Here is a 21,741-nt window from a genome sequence, read left to right on the forward strand (position 1 = left end):
GGACACTTTGGCACTGCCAGGGCTGTGCTCAGCCCCATGGACTGGGGGACACTTTGGCACTGCTCAGCCTCACCTTCTGCCTGCCCCAGAGATGCCACTGCTCCCTGACAGACCTGCCCTGCACAGGGAGCCAAGTGCTGACCAGAACATTCACCACCACAAGACACTGCTCAGCACTGACAGGTATTTTGTGGCAACAACCCATCCATACCTGTCCAAAGTTTTCCTCATCTATGCAAAACATGAGATCCAGCTCTGTAGGGTCATTTTCCAGGATCCATTTCAGAGAGTTGTAGTATTCACTGTCCTGGGGCAGAGCACAGTTAAACAGAGTTTGAAAATGGGCACATTAGTGCAGAGTTCCAGAAACCCCCAGCACTGCCAGTGCTGCCACAGGCTGAAGGTGTCTTACCACTGACTCCATGTCCTTCAGAGTTATTGGCTTCCCCAGCATCATCTTGTAGAAAGGTCTGATGAAGAAGCCTGGAAGAGAGAGGGGAGCATCACCCGCCCTGCTCTGCAGCTGCAGCTTCGCAGAGGTTCAGTGCTCGAGGGTACCCCTGGCATGTCCTGCCCCTCTGACAGGAACAGCTCCAACTGCTCACAGAGCTCTCTTTGGGTTGGGCACAGCCAGTCCCATTTCTCAGTGTCAACAATTATGCCACTAATTACCAGATTCCACTGACCACCCCAACATTAACAGCAGAGAGACCCAAAAGCTGGGAATTATCTCGTTTCAGCTCCCCACTCTTGTTTCAAAGGAGCTGCCACAAAACCAGGTGGTGAATGTCCTCTGCTGAAGTGCTACACCAGTGCTCAAGAAAATCTGCTCAGCAATGTCTGCTCACGTGGTGTGGGCCTTCAAAATTCAGCAGAAATCACATTTTCTCATTAAATCTTTCAGCAATAATTTCACACACCAAAATACATTGCAACTGACCCCCCAAATGCTTTGCCTGTGGGTTTGCATGGAAAGGGCTGATACAAATTTGTGCTTTTCCTCTAGGGCCAGTGATCACGTGGCAAATGCTGGTTCTGCAGTTTTAACTCAAGGTAGGGAAGGAGCAAAACTTTATATGAAACCCATTTGTCGAGTAAGACACTGTAACCCCTGAATCCTCACTCAGCTTCCAGCAATCCCAGTCCCATTCCTGTCTCAGGCAGGTGGATTTCATGCCCAGGGCAGAGCAGGACAGGGCAGTGTCAGGCAGGGAAGGCAGGGCAGGGCAGGGCAGGGCAGGGCAGGGCAGGGCAGGGCAGGGCAGGGCGGACAGTGCAGGCAGTACAGGACAAGGCAGCACAGCACAGGCAGTACAGGCAGAGCAGGGCAGGAAGGACAGGGCAGTACAAGCAGCACAGCACAGGCAGGGCAGGCAGTGCAGGAAAGACAGTGCAGCCAGTACAGGACAGGCAGTGTCAGGCAGGGCAGGGCAGGAAGGACAGGGCAGTACAAGCAGCACAGCACAGGCAGTACAGGCAGAGCAGGGCAGGAAGGACAGGGCAGTACAAGCAGCACAGCACAGGCAGGGCAGACAGTGCAGGAAGGACAGTGCAGGCAGGACATGCAGTGTCAGGCAGGGCAGGGCAGGGCAGGGCAGAGGCAGAGGCAGAGCAGGGCAGGGCAGAGCAGGGCAGGCAGGGCAGGGCAGGAAGGACAGGGCAGTACAAGCAGCACAGCACAGGCAGGGCAGGCAGTGCAGGAAGGACAGTGCAGCCAGTACAGGACAGGCAGTGAAGGGAGTGTCAGGCAGAGCAGGGCAGGGCAGGGCAGGGCAGGGCAGAGCAGGGCAGGGCAGGGCAGGGCAGGAAGGACAGGGCAGTACAAGCAGCACAGCACAGGCAGGGCAGGCAGTGCAGGAAAGACAGTGCAGCCAGTACAGGACAGGCAGTGTCAGGCAGGGCAGGGCAGGGCAGGAAGGACAGGACAGTACAAGCAGCACAGCACAGGCAGGGCAGGCAGTGCAGGAAGGACAGTGCAGGCAGGACATGCAGAGTCAGGCAGGGCAGGGCAGGGCAGGGCAGGGCAGGCAGGGCAGGGCAGGAAGGACAGGGCAGTACAAGCAGCACAGCACAGGCAGGGCAGGCAGTGCAGGCAGGGCAGGGCAGGGCAGGGCAGAGCAGGCAGGGCAGAGCAGGGCAGGCAGTGCAGGAAGGACAGGGCAGTACAAGCAGCACAGCACAGGCAGGGCAGGCAGTGCAGGGCAGGAAGGACAGGGCAGTACAAGCAGCACAGCACAGGCAGGGCAGGCAGTGCAGGAAGGACAGTGCAGGCAGGACATGCAGTGTCAGGCAGGGCAGGGCAGGGCAGGGCAGGAAGGACAGGGCAGGGCAGGAAGGACAGGGCAGTACAAGCAGCACAGCACAGGCAGGGCAGGCAGTGCAGGGCAGGAAGGACAGGGCAGTACAAGCAGCACAGCACAGGCAGTGCAGGAAGGACAGTGCAGGCAGGACATGCAGTGTCAGGCAGAGCAGGGCAGGGCAGAGCAGGCAGGGCAGGGCAGGAAGGACAGGGCAGTACAAGCAGCACAGCACAGGCAGGGCAGGCAGGGCAGGGCAGGAAGGACAGGGCAGTACAAGCAGCACAGCACAGGCAGGGCAGGCAGGCAGCACCCACCGTCCAGCAGCTTCCCGTGGTACACGGCCAGCCCGGCCACGCGGCCGATGAACGTGAAGTACGACAGGTGATCTTCGTTACAGAGACCTGAATTAGGATTAATCTGAAGTGTGTAGTTGTCCCTTTTATGGGGAAAGAAAAAAAATAGCTAAAGAACCAAGTGTTTAAATAAGCAGGTACTCAGATATGTCAGTAAGTGAGTCGTGCTCAGGCCACTTCCCTTTGTTCCCCAGACGCTCCCGGGGCAGCCCCAGCTCAGCCCCCTCCCAGCCTGGCAATGCTCCCTGGGGAGGCTGAGCCTGGGCTGGCACCACCAGAGCTGCTCTGCAGCCACTGAGGGCTCACACACAGCCCTGCACAGCAAACCCAGCCCTCCAGGGTTGTAACCCTGCACAGCCCCAGTGTGGGGCTGGGTAAGGCTCTGTGGGAGCTCCTGCAGGGTGAGGGGCAGCTGCTCTGAGCTCCCTCCAGGGGGGAACAAACCCTGGGCAGCAGAGGGGAGAGGCTTTGGGGTGGCATCACTCCCTTCACCACTACTGCCCTCAGAAACTGCAGTTTGGCTGCCCTAAGTATTGCCTGAGCAGGGGGAATGTTTTCTGGGCTCCCAGGGACGCTGCCAAGGGCTGTCTGGGGCAGGGACAGGGTGCTGGGGCTGCCCAGGCACACAGGAAGGAGGGGGAGACTCGTCCCAAAGCAACTCTGCCTCTTATGCAAAGGTAACAACATGTGAACAGAAATACTTCATGGATACTTACGTTGCTGAGTATTCAAAAAGACCATAGTAAGGGTTAAACATCTCCTTGGACAAGAGAAAAAACCACTCTCTGGCCACACCTCCATAGTCAAGTCCTTTTTCTGACTCAAATTCAATCCAGAGCCTGGCTTTTAACACATCAGGTCTCTTCACGGACATGATTCTTCTGTAGGACTCCTCAAAAATATTATTTCTGTGTAGTTTCATCTCAAATCTGTTGGGTATATCAGCCTGTGTCAAAGAAGATTAGATTACACTTGTAAGTCTCAAGAATTAAGTCCTTGGGCTAATTACTGAGCAGTGGCAGCAACCCAAGGACAGGTCAGACACTCAGTGCCCAAGTTCCCCTTGCTTTTCCTTCCCAGTGCTCTCCCAGGGCACAGGCTGGGAGCATGGGGGGAACTGGGCCAGTTCCAGTACAGTGCTGCAGATTTCTATGACAAATATTTGATGACAAGGACAGGAAAAGTAACAAACAAAAACAAAGGGATAAAATGATTGATATTCCTAAGCTCTGTTTTAAGGGCATTTGCATTCATGTAGAAAAACCTGAGTCTTAAAGACTTAGAAATGTTTTTTGTTGAGAAATTCATCGAATTCAAATTTTTTTCTTCATGTATTGGATTCCTACTTGAGCCCTTCAGGAACAGCACAACTGAGGAAAAGCTGGAGGTGTCTTCTCTCCAGGCCCACACTGTTCTACTCACAGGTTTCTTCAACTTCTTCCGGAAATAGTCGTATTTCTGCTTGAACTCCCGGGAGTAGGGAACGGCCTGGGGGAGGGAGCAGAGGGACAGGTCAGTCACTGCAGCTCTCAGCACGTGGGCACCCACAGCACAGAGCTGGGGGTGGCACTCCCAGCCCGTCCTGGCTTAGGATCCAGGGCACACACGTGCCCCACACACAGCAGAGCTCCTGCTCCCCAGGTGCCCACCCTGAGCCGGGGGCAGGCAGGGCCCCTTCTCCTGCCTCTGCCAGCTGTGCCCACACTCCACAAAGTCCCACAGCAGCACTTACTGGGCCTGTGATGGCTGGGTTCTGCAGCCTGGGGTCTTCCCACTGGGTAATTTTATTGTCTGCAAATAACAAAGAGATGATTCCATGAGTCCTCTGGTGCCACACTGGGAATTCCTGTTGGATTTCTCTCCCTACCACTGCACAGCTCAGTCTGTCAGGGTTAGCAAAGGCTGAGTCCCCACCTGCACCAGCCCCAACACACTGTTGGGTTGAAAACACTCAACTCAAAACTGCAGAACTCCCCCAGGGAACCTGCCCTGCTTTGATGGCAACATGTGCAGGAGTGAAGGTGTCCCCTTGAACATGGGGTGGGACTGGAGATACACAGCCTGACAGGCAAAGGAACTCAAAGGCTCTGCCCAGTGACAGACTCAGTCACTGTGTGGAAAACCAGCCAAAATGGCACACTTTTAGATTTGGAGGGAATAACATTTTTCCTGGACTCTGAATGAGGAGGTTACAGGACCATTAAGAGAGACAGAGTTGTCCAGTTATGGTACAAGAGACCATCCAGCTGTGACCAAAGGAGATGCTGGCAGTGGCACAACAGCCCAGTTCTTTCCGTCCACAGCTTTGAAGAGCAGCAGGAGGGTGACAGGAAGGTTCCACAGGACCGTGGTGGAACCCTCCCTTCCCTGCCTCCAGACAGCTGCTCCTCCCAAGATTCTGAACAGACAGAATCACAACAGAACGATGGTGTTGCAACAGCAAGACAATGCTCCAAACCCCAGCGAGGTGCCCCTGGAATGGCAGGTGCCAGTCACCCCCAGCCTGGGCTGACAGGGCAAGGCACTCCCTGTTTGCTGCACACACTGCCCTGGTCAGGAATCAGCACTGGGAGGCAAGACTGTATTGTCCATGTTTCTAGAGCTGGAAAAGCCCTGCAAGTTTTGAGCATCCCAAGCTGTGCTTTAAGAGGGACTGGGATCTGAAAGGTCACATTCAGCAACTGTTAACTGGGGAAAATTCAAAAGGATTGCAAGCACATTTCAAGACATTTGATCTATTAGTTAATTTAATATTAAAATACTATTCTATTTCCCTTTACACACTAAGGCTATTTATCACTGGTGGAAATGCTGGGGGGTGTCAGCCTGAGCTCCAGGGACCACAGAGACCCTCAGAGCAACAACACCCAGCCCAGCCCTGGCCTGAACCCCTTCCCTGGAATTCCCTTCTACCGTTTTCTGGTTGATACCAATTCATTTCTTACACCTGCTTGGCACTGGCAGCCACAAATCACAGTGGAAATTTTCTGTGAAATCAGAGACAGCCCCACTGGAAATGACTGAGATATGTCAGCTCTTTGCTCTCCACACTTCAGAGTGTGCAATGCCACCCACAAATCTCTGCCCAGGTTTCTCCTCAGAGCCTCACAGGGACTTCATATTACAAATGGCATTCCAGGGCTGGAAGGGTCTGGCATGAACCACTCCACCTGGAACTGCAGCTCAGGATTCTCTGTCTTATCCCAGGTGGGCATGGACAACAAACTCACTCCTTCTGCAGCCCATTTTCGAAAATCTGCCACCTCCCTGGAGTCTTCCCACAACACAACACTCTGTCTTTGCTCCCACACCAGGCTCTCAGGCCTCTGAGGTTCCCTCTCCAAGGGGCCCAGAATCTCCCTCAGGCTGGGAGCCCCTGCCAGACACAGACCCATCCCAGCCAGCCATTCCCAGTGCTGATGGCATGGAAGGGTCACTGCAGCTCGGATTTGGGGCACTCCTGCTGATACACCACAGCATGAGGTAACTCAGGACCAGGGGATGCCATTTTTCATGCCCTCTGCTGTACCAGTAACACCCCTCTCTGCTGTGCCAGTGCTGGTGTTACTGGTCCCTGTGGGATGTGGAACAGGAGAGGGGCTGTGCTGGCTCCAGGAGACTTTGGCAGTTTCTCCCAGGGATGAGACAAACCTTTCAAAAATAGGACAAACAGTGTTGGAGGATTATGCAGCAGAGTTATAAAATCTACCAGGGGAACCAGGACAAGAGCACCAGCTGAGTCTGCCAGCACTTCCCTGCTGATACTTGTTCTGGGAATGGCAGGGCTCCAGAATTCCCTGGGAATGGCAGGGGTCTGGAGTTCCCTGGGGATGGCAGGGCTCTGGAGTGCCCTGGGAATGGCAGGGGTCTGGAGTTCCCTGGGAATGGCAGGGCTCCAGAATTCCCTGGGAATGGCAGGGCTGTGGAGTTCCACAGGAATGGCAGGGGTCTGGAATTCCCTGGGAATGGCAGGGCTCCAGAATTCCCTGGGAATGGCAGGGGTCTGGAATTCCCTGGGAATGGCAGGGCTCTGGAGTCCCCTGGGAATGGCAGGGCTCCAGAATTCCCTGGGAATGGCAGGGCTCCAGAATTCCTGGGAATGGCAGGGCTGTGGAGTTCCCTGGGAATGGCAGGGCTCCAGAATTCCTGGGAATGGCCCTCCAGCCCACCTGCCATGGCAGCACTGGGGCACCAGGCTGGGACTAAAGGGACATTGGCTGGATAAAGCAGCATTACCAAAAGCTTTCCTAAATTTTTGTGAAAACTGCTGTTTAAAATGCTAAAACCACTGAGATCAAAAGAAATTAGAGAGAGAATTCAGATGCAAATAAATTTTGCTTTCTAACAGTTATAGATCCTTTGGGGAATCCTAATTAATGTAGGACTTTAACATTCTGTTTTAGGGATTAACACATGCTCAAATAGCTTTAGGAGACTGCAAAACTAAAACTTTCTAAGAGAGGTTATACAAGTGTTTTCAGTGGGACAGTTTTATCCTGTGCCTCCCCAGGGGCAGCAGCTGGAATCACTGGTCACAGTTACATTTCCAGATCTCTGCTGGGAAGAACAATTAGGGAAGGGACAGAGGATTGTAACTCCACAGGGGAGTCTGGAACAGGTTCATCTGGTGCTGATGAGTGTATCATTTCTAATGTTTAGTTAAAACTATTTATACCATTTCAAACTTGGTGTTACTTTCCAGGCAGTCTTTTAATGACTCAATACTCTCATCTCTGTGGGGCAGCTTGGGAGTCTGTCACTCATTCTGAGGGACAAACCTAATTCTGTCAAGCACAGGGAACAGTTTCCATTCCAACCTCTGATGGTTGTGTGAGTTGGCTGGGGCTGTGAAGAAATACCTCATTATGAGTCTGAAAGTTTTAGAAAACAAAAAACAACCAAGAAAAGTAAGAAGACCCAGCCCAGCCTTTGTGGGTTGCTCTGTGCCCAAACACCAACAAAACTCACACAGCAGGTCCCAGATGCTCCAGGAAGACAAGTCTACAATGAAACATCACTTACACTAGAACTCCACTAACAGAACTGGAGGATATTAATGGGCTGGTGCAGTTTCACATGCTCTAAATAGGAAATAAGATCAGAATCAGCACTGCCACAAAGCAGAGGAAAGCATTTCTCAGTGCTAATTGCTCCCTACTCGTGGAGCTGTGGCTACAGGATCTTTTCTCATCTTATTTTCTATTCCTAGTGTATATTTTAATTTATTAAGTGCAAATAAGCCATGGGATCATCAACAACAACAACAACGAATCCAAAATATCAACAAGAACAAAAGAAACCACAGAGAGGAGATGTTAATGCTTCACAAGTCAGAGAGGGACAAAGCTTGATGAGCCAATTAAAGCAAACTTCCAGTGAATGTACAGTACCGTAGGAGGGCACTAAGTCTCTGGTATCAATGTCTCCACATATCAACACCTGGCTTCCTAAATGAAGAGTAAAATCACAAAGCTTTCACTTCAATACTTGGTACCTCCCTCTGTGTATCTGCTCTAGTGCCTGAGTGTTTACTTACTATGGTCTATATAGAACGTTCTTCCATCCAGGTGTATTCTTTCCTCCCAGCCAGGCTGGAAATGGGAAATAAAAACAAACAAAAGAGAAAACAAGTGAAACAGTGTCACACAGCCTGAAGGAATGCACTGCCCACCTGCTGGAACTGTCACAGATATTTGTGAGGCAGCAAACCCAAATGGCCACAGAGACATTGTGGCAAAGCCCCAGATCCAGGCACACTCAGACCTGCATCACTTTACAGGTGACCCCATCCCATACAGGGAGCATTTTTTAAAGCTTGGAAAGTAGAAACCTCTTGGCACAGGATTTACACCCATGTCCTGCTGTGGGCAAACAATCACAAGAACAGATGGTCCATCATGGCTTAGCTGGAGAGTTCCTGCTCCTCCTCCTGAAAGCCACATGCTTTATTTACTGTAAATGTGCACCCAGCATCCCAGTGCAGTGCAGACCCTCAGCTGCTCCTCAGTGCTTCCCCTTTTATCTGTTCCCCTCCATCTCCCAGGGCATTGCAGTGCAGAGGAGAAGGGGTGGCTGGTGCTGGGACAGGCAATGCTGGCCAGCCTGGACTTCCATCAAATATAGAGGAGAAATGATTCCACTGCAATCCTTTTTGAGAAACTCTTATAAATCCTGTAGTGATTCCTCACTCAAAACCAGACTCTTTAACTGAGGTGAAAGCTGTTACTAATTATCAATTCCCAGTGACAAGTCCTGGTTTCACTGCAGGTCCCACCTCCTGCAGTGAACAGAACAAATTGTTCATTAGTCCTGCAGTGCCCCCAGGGTTAACACAAGCCCCGTGTACTGAACAGCTGCAGGAGCACAGCTGTCCCACAGCTGCTTTCTAAAGCCAAAGGGCATTCCTGCTCTGTCAGGATGTGGCAGCTCTCACACCACTCTCTGCCATTAAGGATGCACTATTTAAAAACAAAGCAAAACTCTGTATGTGACGTGGCTGCAAACCCCTGTTACACTTTGGTTACAAGTAGGGCAAAACTTCTGACTTTTCTCAGCCAGATATGGAAGTTTCACGGAAAATTAAACATTTATTCAGATTTCTGAATACAGAATATGCTGGTGCAGTGATAGAGCTTGCTTGGAACAATCTGCTCCATTTTTCCCAAGCAACAAGGCAGAGAGCCAAGACGAGGCCCAGGGAAGTGTCTGAAAGCTCAGGGGCTCAGGCAGCACAGGAAGAGGCTGCCCTGGGGAGCCTGAGTGAGCCCCAGCTCACAGCACAGAGGCAGTGCCTGTGCCAGGGACAGAGCAGAGCCCGGGGCAGCACGAGAAGGGGACAACACGGGCACAGTGTCACTTACAGGCAGAGGGCCCAGGTCATTGGGGTTCAGAGACGTTTTGGATCTCAAATGCACTGGAAACTTCAGCCGTGGATCCTCCTGGAACACAAACACAGAACTGTAAGTCCAGGCAGATCTACACACTCAGTCAAGCACAGTCACCTGGAAATCCTCCTACATTACAGTTACTCTTTTATTTTTTGAGAATAAACCAAAACATGCCTTACTGGAATCCCTACACTGCAACCAATGAATGTTTCAGTGTTAAGAGTTAGGGTGAGGTAAGACCTGACTCCACAGAGTGTGGTACATCCAGGGATAGGCTCTCAGGGTGCCTGCACTCCATGGGGGCTGCAAACCCACACCCTGCCCTCGGGGTGCCTGCACTCCAGGGGGGCACTGAGATCCACGTGCACACTTCTGGCCCTTACAAACAAAGCCAAGGCAGGTCCCCACTCAGAGGGGTGTGCAGGAGGAGAACAGACAGCACATTTCAGAGCATTTCAGAGCCTCACCCAGGTGGTGGTCTTGGTGTTGTGGTCGATGAAGAAGGGGCGGCCGTTGGGGGCGATGCGCATCTCCCAGCCTGGGGGCAGGAAGCTCTGGGCCCCCTTGTGCTGGGGCTTGGGCGAGTTGTAGGGGGATGGCTGTGGGGACTGGGGGTTGGAGAGGGTGTCCTTCACCGCCCGGCGCACCGGAGAGTCCTTCATGCCCTGTGGAAACACCACACTGCTCACCAAACCCAACCCAGCTCGGCCTCGCAGCAGAGAGTGCTTCATTCCAGATGGAATTAATGCCAGAATTAAGTGCTGGCACTGACCTCCTACAACTTAATTAGCTCTACCTGCTCCTTCTAACACACCGAGCCCTCCTCTGCTGTGAAGGACACTGTGTCCTGTCCCTGCCCCCTGCAATGACAATGTCCCCAGGATTTACACCTGACTGCACCTTCCCCTGCACCTGCCCTGGATGTCTCCATTTTACCAAGGGAAAATAAAAGCAGTGCTTTGTGTATCACGGGGCAATATATCCCATTTACAGGAAAGCCTTTAAATGTGAGGCCTCATGAGCCACAGCTCTCCAAACTCCAGGTGTGAAGAGGAAATTTGGAGAACCTGCTCTGCTCAGCACAGCCACGCGTAGCTGAGTCAGTGCTTCCAATCACACTGTCAGGAGTCAAACACACACAGGCTCTGACTGTCTAAAGAGCCACTTCAGTGGTTTTTCAGACACATGGCAGTGAACACCATTCCAGTGTTTGGGCTTGGAAAGGCAACGAGCTGGGGTGGCTGTGGGCACAGCCAGAGGGGACAGGGGTGCAGTGAGCACCATTCCAGTGTTTGGGATTACTGAGAGACTTAGCAGGAATTAAACACCCCTTAGAAAGACAAGGGCCTGGGTGGCCGTGGGCACAGCCAGAGGGGACTGGGGCTGCAGGAGCAGGGGGTGCCCTCACTCACCTCCAGCGGGGCCGACAGGGTGACGGTGGGTGAGCTGAGGCTGCGGGGCCGCCGGATCTGCGGCTCGCTCAGGTGGGAGCTGCTGGCACTGGCGCCCGGGGCCGCCATCCCGTCCTCGGCGAGCTGTGGGGAGAGACGGTCACTGATGGCACCGGCACCGGCGGCACCCACAGCACCGGCACCGGTGGCACCCACAGCACTGGCATTGGTGGCACCCACAGCACTGGCACCGGTGGCACCCACGGCACTGGCATTGGTGGCACCCACAGCACTGGCACCGGTGGCACCCACAGCACTGGCACCGGTGGCACCCACGGCACTGGCACCGGTGGCACCCACGGCACCGGCACCGGCACCCACAGCACCGGCACCGGCGGCACCCACAGCACCGGCACTGCTGGCACCCACAGCACCGGCGGGACCCACGGCACCGGCACCGGTGGCACCCACAGCACCGGCACCGGCGGCACCCACAGCACCGGCACCCACAGCACCGGCACTGGCAGCACCCACAGCACCGGCACCCACAGCACCAGCACCGGCACCGGCACTGGCACCGCGCGGCCACGCGCCGGCACTCAATGCAATGCCATTGGAAGGGCCAAGAGCAGACGGTTCTATTAATGGATCAGATCAGCTCCATATTCAGCCCCAAGAACACGTGTGGCTCCTTTCCCCCGTTCCTCTGCACCTCTGGAAACGCCCTCCCTTGCAGAAAGCAGCTTCATCTGTGCCTTAACACAGTTAGAAGATAAACCATCCCAATCACTGCAACTTTTTATGATTCACCTGAGTAGTCATGACAATACTCATGACTTTTCCTTTCCATTTCAGAGTTCTGGAAGCCGTTTCCACTGGCATCACCCCCAGGCCCAGCCAAGAGCTTGCCCTGTGCCCAGGGCAGGTACCTGCATGATGGGCCGAGTCCATGTGGTGGTCCTGTTGTTGTGGTTCACGTAGTAGGTGCGGCCCTTGGTGTCCTTGCGCTCCTCCCAGCCCGAGGGCAGCCCCGGCGTGGTGTGCACGTAGGCCACGGAGGGCTGTGGGCAACAGAGCACTGGGGCTTAGTTAGAGTAGTTATTATTTATGTTATTATTCTGTGTGATTTTATAATAGCTACAAAACACTGCAAAGTCTGGTGTCTTTTAGAAGAAGCAACTTATTAACTGACACCATTCTTAATTACAACAACCATAAGGAAAAACTGGTTTCTGATTTCATTTAACACAAACTCTTTGTCATTGTGCCTAGAGGTCAAATTATTTTTTCTCCCAGTTTGACACAGATTCAGGTACCCAGTTCAGCAAACAGTCAAGCTTATATGCCCTCAAACTTTTCCCTTTGCAGGTTACACCTAGTGACAAAAAAAGAACTCTGTGTTGTAAAGAATTTTGCTTAGAAAGGTGGATTTTTTTTACTTTTTATCAGTAGGGATAAGTAAGAGCTAAATAACACCCTGCAGCCAAGACCTCCCAAGCCCTGTTCACTCCTTTACCACAGGGTGCCTTGAATCAGTTGCCAGAAACTACTGTGGGTTTAGAGACTGCAGTTGAACCATTCTGTTGTCACAAATGCTGCACTCAGGGGTTGGTGTCCTGACCACACAAGATAACCCCAAACTCAGCCGTAGCATGACAAGATTTTTCAGTTAAAGCTCTACAAGATGTTCTAACACATGTACAGATAACGGTGCCAGAGGCACCAAGTGCCACCCCAGGGCACTGTCCCACTCAGGAACTGCTCCTGTGCTGCCCTCCCTGCCAGGGAATGTCCAGGCACTGGTTCCTCCACACGCCAGGAGTGCTGAGCTGGAAACTGGGACCAAGTGCAGTGAGGAAGCTGCACGAACTCAGAGGCTGATGCACTACAAGCTCTGGGTTTGCCATGGAACAGTCAAGGCCTCTGAAGGCTCCTGCTGAAATCCAGGCACGTTCTTTTCCTCCACCCCTCCCTCTCTGCTCCAGCAAGGTAATCAAGCTAATGCTTGTTCTTGCTTCCTCTCCCTGAGCCCCTTTCCCAGAGCTCCTGCTGCTGAGGAGCAGAGCAGGGAGCACAGGGAGCTGCACAACTGCCTGCAGAGCCAGGGAAGGAAAGGAGAGAAGATCCTGGAGGGCTCAGACATTCCCCAGCAGGGAATGGAAAACAGAGGGAAACAGGTGAGGAGTCTAAGTACAAACTGAGACTGATTTCTTTCTTTGCTGAAGAGCCAGGGGCTGTTCCCTGCCCTGTGCTGGTTCTCAGAGCTGGCAGGCAGTGAGGAGAACACCTTCCCATGGCCATTCCAGTGGTTTCCAGCCCCTGAGCCAACGCCACAGGACGTGGCTGCAAAGATCCACAGTGTCTCAGTTACATGAATGCTGTGTAAGTCCCAATCCCTGCACAGATCTGGGGCTCCCAGTGGAACTGCTGAAGGAAGACAAGGGGGGATTAGTGAGCTGTGAGTGATGAGGTAACTCAGCTGTGGTACAGCTGCACTAACAATGGGCCAGGGGCATTGGAACTCGGTTATTTGCAGAAAAAAACTCCTATTTTGCTCTAGAAAGTCTAACCAAGACAAGATGCTCTGCCAACAGAGCACCACTGCACTGCAGGTCAATCGAGCACAGCTGATCAACCATCAACAACTCTGGCACTTCATTGAAATATTTGCTATTTTCAAGTGTGCTCCACTGGTTCTAAAATTCAACAACCAGTAAGTATAGACAGTATTACAGAACGATGCATCAACACCCAAATTAAGATTTATTTATATCCCAGACATAAACAGCAAACATACCAAGTTTAAATTATTTTTTTTCTCTGACACAAATTATCCAGGAGGGCACAAATTCATAAAAGCTATTTATGATGGTTACCATAAATGATTTCCATGACATAATTCACTTCAGACTGACAGCTAATCAGGACAAAGAATGGGATGTTTTTGACAAAGTCCATTATAAATTAAGCCCACTTTCCCTGCATTAGTTTCAGCAAAGCACATCAAGAATTTTATTGGATGATCGAACTGGAATGCTGATCAACTGCTGGAAAATTAAACTGGCATTAAATAAGTCCATTAAGAGCTCTGTGATACATTGCTAGACCTCCACAGCTCTCAAACGAAGATCAACCTCAATAAAGATTCATTTGACTAATGGAGAGTAAGGGAAGAGAGATGCAAGCTGCAAACTCAGCTCTGTGTCCCCCTGCTGCTTCCAGGATCCGTTTAAAGAATCAGCTGCTGCACCTTTCAGGAGCCCCTGGCACTTCCTGAGTGCTCAGTGTTGTCACAGCTCAGTGGCAGCACATCCAATCCCTGAGCCATGCCAGGATTTGAGTGTTTTGAGACATTTCCAGACAAGAACACGGAACTCTTGTTTCAGTGCTTGTGTTCCATTCCACACACACCTGCTGTGTGCAGAAAAGCTTCCCTGTTGTACCAGACCTGAATGTCCCCCCAGTTTACTCAGAGATAGTGCTTGAGAAAGTTTATTACCGTGGGCTCCTCTCCACCTGAGACAGTTGAAGAACGAGCTCTCCTAGAGGGGCCACTCTGCTGTCAAATGATAAGGAATGTTACACAGTTTGAGTGGGGAAGGCACAGGTCACTCTCACATCTTTAGCAGTCACGTTCATTAAGAGAGAGCAATTAGACAGAAAAAGTGTTTAAGGTAATGGCAGAAGTGAGAGCCATCAATCACTGGTAACCAAGCCAGACTCTCAAAGCGCTGCAGTCAGGAAGAAAGAATGTCTTTAGCTGCCAGCAGAGAGATGATCATTGGCTCAGGAAGGATGAAATTGAGTAAGATCAGGTAAGATGCTGTTTCAGAGCAATGCCCTCAGTGCTGCTGGCTTGGACAACTGAGTGTCCCCCAAGGACAGGAGAAAGGCCCATGCTCAGCCCCACCTGAGGGCCCAGGTACAGCCCCTGGGAGGGCTCCAGGAGAGCTGAACAAAGCAAGGGACAGCCCTGGCACCCCCAGCTGCAGGAGAACCCTCTGCCTGGCACAGAGAGCAGAGCTGGGGCAGGACCCTGGGACCCAGCACGGTGCCCTGCCCCGGGAGGGAGGGGACAGAAGGTGCTGAGGGACACCAAACACCCGCCAGAACATGGGAGAGCTCAGTGGTTCTGGAAATGTCAGCCCAAGAGCAACAGGGAGAACAGCAGAGGCGCGACAGCAGCTTCAGTAACAAATATTGATACACTCTATACTTAAATGATATACTCTATACTTGAATGAAAAATATGCACAGATTTTCTATTTGCAGATTCACATGGGACACATTTCTAATAAAAAAATGGAGAAAAAATTCTGGAATAAAAGTCTAATTTTTTTTAAATATTCCTTTTGCAAACTGACCAGTTTTATCCAAAAGCACACCCTGTACACTCCTATTTTAAGTGGTCTCTCTGTACCTACTGCTGAGGGGGCAGAGGGGCCACAGCCCCCCACCCTCTGCAACCCCCATCTGCAGGACAGGTACCCTTCCTGTCAGCTGGACCAAAGGTGTGCTTGGCTCTGATGGGAGAGACAAGCTTTGTTTACAAAACACCTTTGTATCTTTTCCTGTTTGAAGGATCTCCTCAAATACACCTGCAGAAGCTGCTTCCCTACATCCTTCATATTAAAGAACTGCAATTCTGTGCTGGTCTGTTGTTCCATGACTATCACAACAAGGCTCCTTTTCACTGCAACCAGGCAAAGCACCAGCTCCTTTGGGTGTTAGACATATGTATATACTGCAAGTGCAATCAATTTATGGACTACAGAAATACACCTGCCAGGAGAGTCCTGTGGCTGCTGCAGTTCCAGGCAGACCTGGTGCTCCTGCCCTCTCCTCTTCCAGCTGGGAACAGCCCTTGGAGGAGTGTCCCTCCACACTGGCTGTACATGTGAGTGCAGTAACCCAAATTCCCATGTTGGGTGACTGAGGAGAGCATGACTGTGCTCAGACTCCAAAGGTTCTCCTCCCCCAGGAATGTCCCTGTTTCAGCTGCTGACCAGGCCCAGTGCTCCTGGGCTCCCTAACTGGCTGGGACAGTCAGATGGCCACACTGGTCACTGTCTGTGTCTGCCCAGAGCTGACCCAAGGAAAGGTGTTACTCAGAATCAGAGAATCCCCAAAGGAGGAACTCCAAGGGAGCTTTGGCTTACCAGGGCTAACTGGGACTGCTCAGCCACTGTGTCTGTCACGCTGCACGACCTCAGCCTTGAGGAAGGTTCTCTTTGCTGGAAGAAAAACAAAAGAAAGATGTCTGTAAGTTAAGGTGTCTTCAAACATGGAGGTTATTCAGTAAATTCAGTAATCACAGGTACTAATCCTTTTGTAACAAAATCTCCTGTAAACAACTGTTGTTGTTTGCTGACCAGTGTTCAGGTGACATTCCCATCTCTCAGAGCCCTACAGCATGTCATCAAGATTCTGTTTGGTGAGAACAACAGTAAATATGATTTCTTCTCTCTTAAACTGCAGAGGTACCTTGATGGCATATACCAAAATAAAAAATAAACCAATCAGAGCATGATGTTCTGTTTAGCATTTACAATTGTTCCTAATCAGAAACATATAGTCCCACTTGTAAGTGTATTATCCTGATTTTTTGTGGTATCCCCCGTCTGACAAACTAAGAGATAACAGAAATACAGAGACCATTTTTTTTGTTTTTTCCTCTTTCCTTTGGGAATTCATAGCTTGATATTCTCCACTCTCACATATTTGGTTTCACTGAACATGTAACAGCAGCAGCATCTGAAGTTACACTTGCAGGGAAGGAGCACTAAATGTGTTGTTTCAGGCAGTCTGTTCTATGGTGACATGTGCTGTGCTTTTGGCAGGTCATGTCACCTGCCTGCTCAGGTGCCCCTGGGACCAGCAGCCCCTCCCCAAGGGGGGGTCACAGCCCCTCAGACCCCCCTGACTGAGCACACCCAGCAGTTACCCACCATGACAGGGCCCAGCTGCTCCCCTTTGGAGTGAGGGGTGGCCAGCAGCCCCTCCCCAAGGGGGTCACAGCCCCTCAGACCCCCCTGACTGAGCACACTCAGCAGTAACCCACCATGACAGGGCCAAGCTGCTCCTCGTTGGAGCCAGGGCTGACCTGCAGCCCCTCCCCATAGTTCCAGCCCCTCAGACCTCCCTGACTGAGCACACTCAGCAGTTACCCACCATGACAGGGCCGAACTGCTCCCCTTTGGAGTGAGGGGTGACCTGCAGCCCCTCCCCAAGGGGGTCACAGCCCCTCAGACCCCCCTAACTCAGCACACCCAGCAGTGACCCACCAGCACAGGGCCGAGCTGCTCCCCTTTGGAGTGAGGGGTGACCTGCAGCCCCTCCCCAAGGGGGTCACAGCCCCTCAGACCCCCCCTGACTCAGCTCACTCAGCAGTTACCCACCAGCACAGGGCCGAGCTGCTCCCCTCTGGAGTGAGGGGTGACCTGCAGCCCCTCCCCAAGGGGGTCACAGCCCCTCAGACCCCCCTGACTCAGCACACCCAGCAGTTACCCACCATGACAGGGCCCAGCTGCTCCCCTTTGGAGTGAGGGCTGACCTGCAGCCCCTCCCCAAGGAACTGCAGTCCCTCAGACCCCCCTGACTCAGCACACCCAGCAGTTACCCACCAGCACAGGGCCCAGCTGCTCCCCTTTGGAGTGAGGGCTGACCTGCAGCCCCTCCCCAAGGAACTGCAGCCCCTCAGACCCCCCTGACTCAGCTCACCCAGCAGTTACCCACCAGCACAGGGCCGAGCTGCTCCCCGTTGGAGTCGGGGCTGACCTGCATAGTTCCAGCCCCTCAGACCCCCCTGACTGAGCACACTCAGCAGTGACCCACCATGACAGGGCCGAGCTGCTCCCCTTTGGAGTGAGGGGTGGCCAGCAGCCCCTCCCCAAGGAACTGCAGCCCCTCCCCAAGGAACTGCAGCCCTTCAGACCCCCCTGACTCAGCTCACTCAGCAGTTACCCACCATGACAGGGCCGAGCTGCTCCCTGTTGGAGTCGGGGCTGACCTGCAGCCCCTCAGACCCCCCTGACTCAGCACACTCAGCAGTGACCCACCATGACAGGGCCGAGCTGCTCCCCGTTGGAGTCAGGGCTGACCTGCATAGTTCCAGCCACTCAGACCCCCCTGACTCAGCTCACCCAGCAGTTACCCACCATGACAGGGCCGAGCTGCTCCCCGTTGGAGTCGGGGCTGACCTGCAGCCCCTCCCCAAGGAACTGCAGCCCCTCAGACCCCCCTGACTCAGCTCACCCAGCAGTTACCCACCAGCACAGGGCCGAGCTGCTCCCCTTTGGAGTGAGGGGTGACCTGCAGCCCCTCAGACCCCCCTGACTCAGCACACCCAGCAGTTACCCACCAGCACAGGGCCGAGTTGCTCCCCGTTGGAGTCGGGGCTGACCTGCAGCCCCTCCTCATAGTTCCAGCCCCTCAGACCCCCCTGACTCAGCACACCCAGCAGTTACCCACCATGACAGGGCCGAGCTGCTCCCCGTTGGAGTCGGGGCTGACCTGCAGCCTCCGGCTCAGCTCCTCACACAGCTCCTGGGGGCTGCTCCGGGACACCGGGGACGCAGGGGGGGGTGGTAGGGACAGGCTCAGGGAATCTCCACTGGCACCTGCCTCCTCTGAGATGGTTTCCCAAGGCTGTCAAAAGAGAAGAAACCAAGTTAAGGATTTATACAGACGAAGCCTCCTTTCCCTTTGCCTTTCATGTGATCACCTCACTGTGACCAACAAACAACAGCTTCTCTTCCCCCTAATCAAGGCACTACAGAAAACTGAAGCACATGGCAGTTCCAGCCAGTCCAGCTCCTCTTTTTACAACTTATCCCACTTATTCCAAGCAGAATATGAAAGTGTTTCTGTCAGTGTATAAATGACAAGCAACTTGGGGTTGTAAGTGTGTCCCCCAGCTGCACAGGGCCTCGGCAGTACAGCTCTGGCCGGACTGTCACTGTGGCACTGGCATTTTCCCAAACACACCAGCCTGCAGTGCAGCCACTCTGTAATGCCAGGACACACCTCAGGAATGTCTCCGCTCTCCGCAGGCTCCGGCTCCAGGTCCTCACTGATGTGTCTCCGCGAGCGGAACCGCCGGTGAGCCGCCTCCTGGTTGATCTGCCTGATGTTGTTATCCGAGTCTGACCCCACATCGCTGCAGGGGGGGCAAACAGGACCACGGGCAGGGGGAAAGAACAAGAAAACAACCCAAGTGAAACTAAACCCCTGCTCTGTCCAAGGCCTTCAGAACCTCAGCAGTGCTTCTGATTAGAAAAATCACCATTCATGCACACGTCAGGCTTTGTAATCAGGAGACCATTCGATCCCTCAACCCAAAGAGAATAAACTGGAAGCACTTCACAAATGTCCCAGAATGACACAACACCAGGTGGGGAAGGACCTGAAGGGTTAAGTGGTCCAGCCTTTCCTGGCAAAGAAAGCACAGCCTAGACAAGGAGGCCCAGCACCCTGTGCAGCCCAGCCCTGGGAGTGTCCAGTGCTGGAGAATCCAGCACTTCCTGGGACATGGTTCAGTGGTGGCCTTGGCAGTGCTGGGTTAAATACGTGGTCTCAGTGGAATTCTCAACTCTGTCAGTTATCCACACTTTGTAAGCTTGCCACAGCTTTCTAAATCCAACCCTGACACACATCCTGACAGCCTGCAGAGGAGCTTCCCCTTGGCACATCCAGGGAATGCAGCCTGCACACTGAGGAGTAACCAGGATCTCCTCCAAGCTAATCTGTTCAACTTCAGTAAAACTTGACAGAGTTGACTTTTATCCTTATCTTTTCAACAGCCTCTACAGAACAAAGCAATTTATTCCTGTTGAATTACTTAGTGAAAAATTCCACATCTGTCTCCCCATATTCTAAGGTACATTGTTAATGCACTGACTTCCCTCCCACCCCTTCGGATTTCCTGGAACTTCCCAGAATATCCCTGTCTGTGTGATGTGCTGGGGGCGGGGAGCTTTTCAAGCCCCACAAAGGGCTGTTTCCCCTGGCTGAAGGTGCTCACATCAGGCTCGGCCGGTGCCACTGCGTGGTCCTGTTGTTGTGGTTCACGTAGTAGGTCCTGCCCAGGTTGTCCACCTTCTCCTCCCAGCCCGGGGGCAGCGGCGGCGGCGGCAGCTCCTCCTGGCGCTGGTTTGCAGAGTCGCTGGAATCCACCACGTCCCAGCCGTGCTTGGGAATGAAGGGAGAAACCTCCTTTCAGTGTGGATACACGTCACTGCCATGAGGAAAGAACTAACCCCGCGCAGTCCATCACAGAGCATTCCCAAAGGTGGCTGGGTGTTCTCCTGGTGGCTCAGGGCCACGAGAACCAGCTGCTTCCAGGGCTTTACCCTCAGGGTACAGCTGCTCCCACATTTTAGCTGGCTCTGCAGAGCCTGGAATGCTGCCAGGAGTGCTCAGCCTTACCTCGGAGTCGTCCCTCTGGTCGCTGTTCTCCTCCTCCTGGCCACCATTCTTGGGCATGTAAGCCATCTTCAGCCTCAGGAAACCCTTCACACGGGATTTGTGGCTGGAAGACGAGGAGGTGCGTTGCATTAACAACCCTTAAAGAGCTGCAAAGAAAAAATCCTGCAGCAAGAAATCTTTTAAAGCACAAAGGGCCTTCCCCTCACCTTCTTGGTCTGAGGAGGAAATCCTTAAATGTGTATGGCCTCTCCATGGTCGGGTCTTCAGTCTGTGAGCAGAGGAGAAAAGGGCAAATTAAAGGGTTTGCTCCAAGTGCAGCCACATAAACAACATTCACAGGCCAGGTTGACAGGTTACATCACTGACTGCCACTGAAACCTACATTTCATAAAGCCTGGAATCTTGAGAGCTTCCTGCTCCACAAGAATTTCAGATTTCTTACGATTTCTTATTCTTTAAATAATGTCTGTGCATATAGAGACATAAATGGAGATGTCCCCTCAAGCACAGAAACAACAACTGGATGACAGTAGAGAGGAAGGAGGCATTTTCCACCAGAACACGTTTCTGTTTGTTCCATCAGAGTTTCCACTATTATATTTATAACCCAACAACACCAGAGTTATGACTCCAGATCAGCCATAACAGACAGATCTAAACAAGCATCCCTGCAAGTCATTACTGAGCCACTTTCCTCTCACAATAACATCCATCAACAGCAAAGAGCCAAATTCAGACACAGAGAGCAAATTATGCTAAACTGACACCTTATTTAGATGTAAACACTTGCAGTAACTTCACCCACTGATACATAAAAAGCCCTGCAAGGTCACAGAGGTAACATCAGCATATGCAACATTAAAAAATATGAACTATATTATCTAGCCAGTGTTAGTCACCCAAACCAGTATATGATAACAGAAATGTCTGCACCAAGGCTAAAACAATCAGTACATATACATACATATTTATTTTTGTTTCTAACAGGGCTCCCTCCCAGGCCTGGCCTGGCACAAGGACTGTGTGTGGGATGGGCTGTGCATGGAATGGGCTGTACATGGAATGGGCTGTACATCCCAGGCCTGGCCTGGCACAGGGACTGTGCATGGACTGAGCTGTTGTACATCCCAGGGCTCCCAGGCCTGGCCTGGCACAGGAACTGTGCATGGACTGAGCTGTTGTACATCCCAGGCCTGGCCTGGCACAGGGACTGTGCATGGGATGGGCTGTACATCCCAGGGTTCCCAGGCCTGGCCTGGCACAGGGACTGTGCATGGACTGAGCTGTTGTACATCCCAGGCCTGGCCTGGCACAGGGACTGTGCATGGGATGGGCTGTACATCCCAGGGTTCCCAAGCCTGGCCTGGCACAGGAACTGTGCATG

At 52.7% G+C, this 21,741-nt stretch overlaps 1 protein-coding gene across 7 annotated transcripts in view; it reads right to left on the reverse strand.

Annotated features, from left to right (window-relative positions):
- NEDD4L (NEDD4 like E3 ubiquitin protein ligase) overlaps positions 1-21,741 on the reverse strand; it is a 108,283-nt gene that overhangs the window by 9,541 nt on the left and 77,001 nt on the right. For 2 of the 7 annotated variants that reach the window (XR_011700031.1, XM_071581714.1), the window contains exons 7-25: positions 20,564-20,625; positions 20,358-20,460; positions 19,954-20,120; positions 18,957-19,089; positions 18,402-18,578; positions 16,091-16,165; positions 14,431-14,490; positions 11,861-11,992; positions 10,953-11,075; positions 10,008-10,205; positions 9,514-9,591; positions 8,190-8,244; positions 8,044-8,100; positions 4,386-4,444; positions 4,076-4,141; positions 3,370-3,599; positions 2,615-2,736; positions 413-483; positions 212-307 (exon numbers count right to left, since the gene is read on the reverse strand). Coding sequence is in view for 1 of the 7 variants with exons in the window: in XM_071581714.1 (XP_071437815.1) it covers positions 212-307; positions 413-483; positions 2,615-2,736; positions 3,370-3,599; positions 4,076-4,141; positions 4,386-4,444; positions 8,044-8,100; positions 8,190-8,244; positions 9,514-9,591; positions 10,008-10,205; positions 10,953-11,075; positions 11,861-11,992; positions 14,431-14,490; positions 16,091-16,165; positions 18,402-18,578; positions 18,957-19,089; positions 19,954-20,120; positions 20,358-20,460; positions 20,564-20,625 (2,064 nt within the window). In the remaining 6 variants the exon portion in view is untranslated. The remainder of the gene's footprint in view (positions 1-211; positions 308-412; positions 484-2,614; positions 2,737-3,369; positions 3,600-4,075; positions 4,142-4,385; positions 4,445-8,043; positions 8,101-8,189; positions 8,245-9,513; positions 9,592-10,007; positions 10,206-10,952; positions 11,076-11,860; positions 11,993-14,430; positions 14,491-16,090; positions 16,166-18,401; positions 18,579-18,956; positions 19,090-19,953; positions 20,121-20,357; positions 20,461-20,563; positions 20,626-21,741) is intronic. The other 5 variants (XR_011700033.1, XR_011700032.1, XR_011700035.1 and 2 more) reach the window with 5 other exon arrangements.

This window comes from Pithys albifrons, chromosome Z (genome assembly GCF_047495875.1).
Source record: "Pithys albifrons albifrons isolate INPA30051 chromosome Z, PitAlb_v1, whole genome shotgun sequence".
In the NCBI taxonomy this organism is placed as follows: domain Eukaryota; kingdom Metazoa; phylum Chordata; class Aves; order Passeriformes; family Thamnophilidae; genus Pithys; species Pithys albifrons.